This window comes from Amphiura filiformis, chromosome 13, assembly GCF_039555335.1.
Source record: "Amphiura filiformis chromosome 13, Afil_fr2py, whole genome shotgun sequence".
NCBI classification, from domain to species: domain Eukaryota; kingdom Metazoa; phylum Echinodermata; class Ophiuroidea; order Amphilepidida; family Amphiuridae; genus Amphiura; species Amphiura filiformis.
This window is the reverse complement of record NC_092640.1, coordinates 47,458,255-47,465,647: the sequence shown is the minus strand read 5'-3', so window position 1 is coordinate 47,465,647 and position 7,393 is coordinate 47,458,255. Positions and strand designations below refer to the sequence as shown.

Sequence of the window (7,393 nt, the reverse complement as noted above, 5' to 3'; positions counted from 1 at the left end):
TCTTTATTTTATTTTATTTTCAAATCTTGTTACCTGTTTTGATCTATGTCATTTCCATTTAACTTTGATCACAGTCATGACAGTGAGGCGTCTAATAGTGCTGGAACCATGACGCCAGTTTCATCCAGTTTTTTCAGAAGCGGAAGAGATGTTGCTTTCGATCCCTCCACAGAGTCTTCTATACAGCCAGCTTCCCACAAATCATCCAGTGAATCTCTGCATGGACGACGATCGGATCAGTTACTGAGTGCGCATTCCATCGGTCTGAGCAAAAGCGACCATGTCGCCGCCAGCATGAGACACAATGCTAATTCCGTACGCCGATTGGGTGCATCTTCTAGTGACGGTCGCTATAGTAGCGACCAACAGACAAGCGACTCTACAGTGGTTTCTTTGAAGAGCGAAAATTACGCCAACCTGTCCTCAAGTGGTCGTTTGGTACGGCATTCAGGGGCAGGTAGCTCAAATCCAGATGGGGACGTCGATCAGATATCTGGCATGTGTCAATCAATCGAAAGCACCGCGTTCAGCCCTTCTGATGAGCATGCGCATAGCAGACGCTCTTCTAGCAATACCAGTGGTAGAAAGTCACAGACCATGTGGATGTGTTTAGACCGCAAGTCAACAATGTCTGTCGATTCTGAAGAGTACATCAAGACGTCATCACCAAAGTCGAGTCAAAGTAAATCTATTGCACATGCAAAGTCAAACTCTGGAATCAAGATCAAGTGGTGTTTTAGGAAGTCAAAAAGCAGCACCAGTGAAGACCGACATGAGGATGGATTGAGGAGCCCCCCAGAACTCGCACCCAGCCCTCCCGAGTTACCAGACGATGTCAGACGGCCCTTGTTTCCCGCTGGAGAAGAGATTGGATCGTGTATACTTCTTCCGTCATATTACGGGTAGGTATGGCCCCCGGGCCTGGGTGTCCCTGAAAGAAAGACTAAAGAAGGACGTCTGCATACACCTCCTTCCATCATATTACGTGGTAGGTAGGCCTATTGTCCTCAAGGTATACCTGAAAGAACGGTACCGGACGTTTTTGCATATTACGGGTAGGTAAAGCCCTCCGGGTGTCCCAGAAAGAACGGTACTGGATGTCTTTGCATATGTTTCCTTCTGTCATGTTACGGGTAGGTTGGCTACAGCCCTCGGGTGTCCGTGTAAAAACTTTACCGGACGTCTTTGCCTAATACGTCTCCTGGTCTATACCTGGCCAAATTCAAAAGTATGCGGCTGGGATGGCTCGTCATCAACATGGTTGGGGTACTCATTACAAAATTGATCATGACGGGCACGTGCCGCAAACATGGGTCACATTTCGGCCATTTGGTATATCAATGACAGACAGAGGTCCAACAGGCAAAGTCCCGTGTATACGATTAACAGATGATGCTGGATTTTGCATGCTAGTTATCGTCAGTTAATTATTAGTCTATGGTCTTGAGCTACCATGAATGCGATGAGCGATTTCTATGCCAACATGATACACCTCTCAGTTGAAAACAAGCGTTATGAGTTTGGCAGATTGCTGAATAGCGATTCGTCTCTTTGTTACACATGAATTTTGTCGTGAACGAATTAGAGGACGGTAGAGAGCCATAGAGCAGCATATCAATTATTTTACATCAAAAGTGAGCCAAGGGAAAGAGTCAAATCATATCCTTAATGTGTTGAGCATGTTGTGGAAACCCGCAATTTTTATTTATTTATTTAATACATTTGGCAAAAAGCACAGGCAATACTCAAAAGTGCTCAAAGAGCATTAAATTAAAGGGAAGCCCTACATACAAAGCGAACAAAAATAAACTGAAAAGCAAAACCAAGATAAAACAGACGATTATTATTGGAGTGCTTTAAGGTGGCTGTGTACTCTCAGACATGCATGTAGTAAAAGTGCAATAATTTTGTAATTATTCGCGCAAAACATATAAAAGTATACATTTTTATGAAGGCAAGACATCAATAAATCTTAATATAAATACAGATTTGGGGTAAAAACAACAATTTTGAAGAAAATCACAAAAAAGTGAGTTTTTGGCAATATTTGTTAGGTACATCATAACAAAAAACACTCTTTCCAAAATATTTTATTTTGTTTTTAGCTCAATCTTGAGGCTCCATTCCAAAAACGGTTTTTTATTTTTTGATATTGGCCTTATCTTTTGAGATATTGACCATATAAGGCATCAAAATGAACTTGTTAAAATTCAAAACGCCTATTTGCACAAAATGATGCCCAAAATCGGAAATAGACCAAAATATAAAAAAATGAGAAAACCGTTTCTTGAGTCGATCATGGTTTTTACGATGATCATATTTGCTCACCTATAGATGCTGTATTTATTGAGTTATCGTGTACCTAAATCGTCATTTTACAGAGAAAATGAACATTGAAATAATGGCCGTTGAAGTTTAAAGTGGTCACATTTTGCACTTTCATCGAATCTCACAGGAGAATGCGACAGTTTTCGTTTTTGAAACTTATATTACGTGAACATCGAGTAAATCCACAGCCCCTTGAGAAGTTTGAGCGAAATCCATTCATAACTTGATATTTAAATCGGGGGAAAGAACTTGAAAAAACCCATATTTTATCAGCTAAAACGGAGCCATTTGACCACTAGGTTTTTGTGAAATCAGTGCTTCCGTGGTGTTTCCATAAGATGCGCCGCGCATGCAGATAAGCTTCGCGTATGCGTCGCGTATTTGTGCGTTTACAAATTGCGCGATGCGCAACGCGATGAGTTGTTGCGCGCGTGTACCTTGCTGGTACAACAAAGATTTTCTTTCCTTTTCAATTTCAAACACGAGTGGAATAGTGAAATAAAATCCTTAAAATATTGCAGTTGGAGTTTACAAATCTGGATTTTCATTCCTTGTATTTATAAAAAACATAACAAGGTACAAACATATCAAAAAAACTCAATTTTGAGAAAGAAACAATGGCTAGAGTACACAGCCGCGTTAACTGCAGCCTTAAAAGCGGACAAGGTGGGACAACAGACATTTTCCGGTAGCTCATTCCATAACATAGGAGCTAGGTGGAAGAAACTTCTTTGACAAAGTGTGAGGCGGCTGAAAGGTGGGTAGAGAGCTCGGGAATGGTTACATCTTGAGTTGGAACGTGAATGAGGTGTGAATACATTAGGAGCAGATGAAAGGCCAGCAAGAATTTTGAACACATGGCGCACCGTAAAGGAGTCGCGACGGACCTCAAGGGAGGGGAGGTTAGTTTGGGAGAGGAGACTGTCATGATCCAGGTCCCAAGATTGTAATATGACCCGGCAGGAAAACCTCTGAACAGATTCCAGGCGGTTGGTTTGGGTTTTGGGGAGTGGGTGCCAGGTTGGTCTGCTGTACTCAAGAGCTGGACGGACCAGAGAAGTGAAGGTGTGGAAGTTCCTGTGTATCATGCCAATCATCCGACGAGCCTTCTTACAAAGGACACCAATGTGGATGTTCCAATTTAATTTACTAGAAATGTGAATGCCAAGGAGGAGGATGTCTGTCCCTCTATCAATAGGTTGGTTATTAAGTTGTAAAAGAAGCTCCGGGTAGGGATTAATTTTGGTGGAGATGACCATGGTTTTCTTAGCATTAGCTTGAAGTAGATTGCAAGAAAACCAAACGGAGATTTTGGTAATGTCCTCTTGAAAATCGACTAAGTCAGGATGGTTGCTGATTGGCTTGTACAAAGTCGTGTCATCCGCATATAGAACTAATTTGCTACCTGCAGAAAATGGGATGAGAGATATGTTGTTGATAAAAAGCAAGAAAAGAAGGGGCCCAGGGCAGACTCCTGGTGAACCCCAGAAACAACGGGAACAAGACGAGAGGACCACCCATGGACAGCAACACACTGGTACATGTCTGTAAGGTAAGAACTAACCCATGACAGCAGTTGACCAGATATGCCAAAAGCACTAAGTTTTTGAAGCAAAAGTCTGTATGGCACTTTATCAAAGGCTTTCGCCAGATCGGAAAGGGCAACCACAACATCTTTGCGGGCTTCAATGGCATTGTGCCAGTCTAAGATGGCTGTAAGAAGGGCATCTGTGGTAGATGAATTTGGAAGGAATCCAAATTGCCTCTCATTGAACAGATTGAATTCTTGAAGGTGGGAGAGAACGTGTTTATGAATAACTTTCTGTAAATGAAGTCCACATAGTAATAATATATGCAATAATTCTTGGAGACATCCCCAAAATTGTGATACAATCTTCCACAGGGGATTGTGGATTTTAAATGGAATAGCTCATTGATCGATTAAGGACATGGTCAAATCATCAAACGTTTGAGGATTTCAAATCACAACTTTGTGTTCAATTTGTGTCTTATAAAAATCACCAATATTTCTTTCCCATTTCCCCAATGTGTTGGGGATTTCTATTTCTGTTTTCCTCAACATATTGAGGATATTATTGGACGCTTTGCCTAAAGAGGGCAGCATATAGGATTAGTTACCCAGACAAACGAGCACTAGATAAATGACAATTTTGAATATATCTGCACTACAAGCACTACAATTACAATCCAGATCTTTCTATAGAATAACAATCCAAGTCTTTATCCCTGTTCTTTGACATGGTTCAATACAGAGGTACCCTGTGACATACTAGTGTCGTGCGATATATTCAAAAATTGTTTTCACCTATTGTTATGGTAATTAATCCCGTTACATTATCACTTCTACGGCCAATAGGGTTAGTTCACCGTTGTGTCCAGGATCTGTTCCAGTGTTCCTGCGGGGGACTCAGAGGGGCTTTCAGAGTTATGCGGGAGGCTTGATGGCTAAAATCGCCAAAAAACGGGCTTATTTTACATGATTTTTAACAAAGTGCACCCCTGGACACACCACTGTAGTTAACAGTGCAGTGCCTGATTGATCGATCTCTGTCAAGAGAATTCATGCGTAACAGAGAGACAAATCGCTATTCAGCATTCTGCAAACACAAAATACATAACAGGTTCATTACAATTAATTACTTTGTACCGTCTCTTTTACTGCAGGACGACTGATTCAGACAGCACTGACAGCGATGATGAACTCATTTGATTACATACAGGGGTTTAGTAATGCCCTGTAATAGCTCCCCTATAGACATTTGACACTTTCTGCATTTGCTATTGTACACATGACACCTGGCAGCTATTGCAGATGGGGCCCTTTTTGCATTACACTGTTGGCTATTTCACTCTATATGCCCACCAAGTTCCACTTGAGTGAGAGGGTTGTTCATGTATATAAAGACAGTAAGTACATAGGATTCATGTGGTTTTATACCTCAACACCCCCTCACTCAAATGGAACAGTTGGGCATAAAGAATGTAATGCGGGGCAAGTGCATGAAAGCCTCATCTGCAAAAGCTGCCAGGTGACATTCTTAGTAGATACGTACAATAAATAATGGGTTATTCCTGGTGAAATCCACTCTACTTCTGGAAGATTTTGGAAATATTTTCCACAGGGGGAGTATGTTTTTCAAATGTAATTGGTAAGGGTTAATCATTTTGAACCTCATACTCCCCCTGTATTATGGCTTTACCTATATCTTCCACAACTGGAGTGACTATTCAAATGGAAGTTACCCAATTGTCTATTCTGTTGAAAACTCATACTCCCTCTGTGGAAGAATTTAGCTAAATCTTCCACAGGGGTAATGTGGATTTTAAATGGAATAGCCCAATGCAGAAATTGTCAAACACATAGGGCAGCTATTGCTGATGCAGATAAGTCTTCTTGCACAAACTCAAAATAATAAACGGCAAAATTTAACAAAATGTGGCAACCTCAAAGATTATCAACAAGGTTATATTTTAAGCTAGGGTTTAGAATTTGGGTTATTCGGGTTACTTTGGAGTGTGGATTTAATATTTGGATAAAAGACCTCGAAACTTGGGGACTTTTTATGTTTAAACCTGCGGCCAGTATGCACAGTATCAAAGACCTGTAATACACCAAACCATGAGAAGAACACCAATAAATATACAACTAAACAAGCACTTGTTTCTGTCTTATTGTTTAATATTTTCTTACCGAGAGCTTATCAAGATATTTTTCTAAGTACAATATAATTCCATATTAAGCTATTCCTGTTGAAATCCATACACCCTATGGAAGACATGACCTTAATCTTCCACACAGGGAGTGTTATGTCTCCCATAGGGGGCGTAATTATTTCAACTAGAACAGCCCATTAAGCTCCCTGTTAACTATAATTCTCTTTGAAAAAGCAATTCAAAGACAGTCATCCTCAACCTTTTCAAAAGTATATTCCCAAAATCAAATCTTCAGTTAGCCCATCTTGTTTGTTTTCCAATTAGTGTTTGTATTAAATTCCCTAACATATTACATAGGGAATAACTACTTACTATGTGTGTGCAGTTGTATAAAATATAAAAAAGTCTATGAAAGAAAATCACGGCTTTTACGATGATTTGAGCAAGATGTGGAAAATGCGCTATTGCAGTAAAAATCCATGCACCCCCTGTGGAAGACATGATCTTAATCTCCTTCCACATAGGGAGTGTGAATTTCAAATGGAGTTACCTGAATGGGCGACTCCATTTGAAATCTACACCCCCTGTGTGGGAGACTAATGTCATGTCTTCCATACAGAGTGTGTGGATTTCAACAGGAATAGTCCAATTTTTCAACAGGAGATGTTGTTTTCAACATTTTCTTCCGTTCCAGTGGCCTGTTCATTCCAAAAATTACTTTGTTCCAAGAATAACAGAAACCCTACTTAGAAATGACAAGCTGTTGTTTATTGAAATAAACACTTGTTGGAATATCTTACTCTACAAGGAATGTGCTTCACTAACATTTATGCCACGTCGTAAGCCTGAAAATCTAATGTACTTTACCTAATTTCCATTTTAGAAAGCAGATTTATGATTGGTACACACCTTAAGGGGGTACTACACCCCTGCCCAATTTTGTGCCTATATTTGCCTTTTTCTCAAAAATCATAGCGTATTGGGGACAAGTAAGATATGTATATTATATGGGCAAAGACTACAATTACTGCACTGGAAATTTTATTTCAACCCAGACAACAGTTGTGGAGTTACAGTCAAAAATGAGGGAAAACCAATATTTAATCAATAAATCAATAACTACTTGCTTTGAATTGCTGAATTTTCAGTACAGAAGTTGTAGTCCTTGCCCCTATAATATACATATCTTACTTGTCACCAATGTGCTATAATTTTTGAGAAAAATGCAAAAATAGGCACAAAATTGGCCAGGGGTGTAGTACCCCCTTAAGCAAGGTGTTGTAACAGGAACACATGGCAAAGTTACGAGTAACAAGTTATCACAACTTTACGATGAGTAAATTATGTTACGATAAAAGTTGAGTGAACCACACCCCTTATCTCTGAAGCA

General features: G+C 40.0%; 1 protein-coding gene across 1 annotated transcript in view; it reads left to right on the top strand.

Annotated features, from left to right (window-relative positions):
* The window catches only part of LOC140168731 (uncharacterized), an 84,887-nt gene extending 83,981 nt beyond the window's left edge, over positions 1-906 (top strand). Inside the window, exon 2 of the mRNA XM_072192141.1 lies at positions 75-906. Within this exon, the coding sequence (XP_072048242.1) occupies positions 109-906 (798 nt within the window). The 5' untranslated portion in view covers positions 75-108. The remainder of the gene's footprint in view (positions 1-74) is intronic.
* Positions 907-7,393: the final 6,487 nt, after the last annotated feature.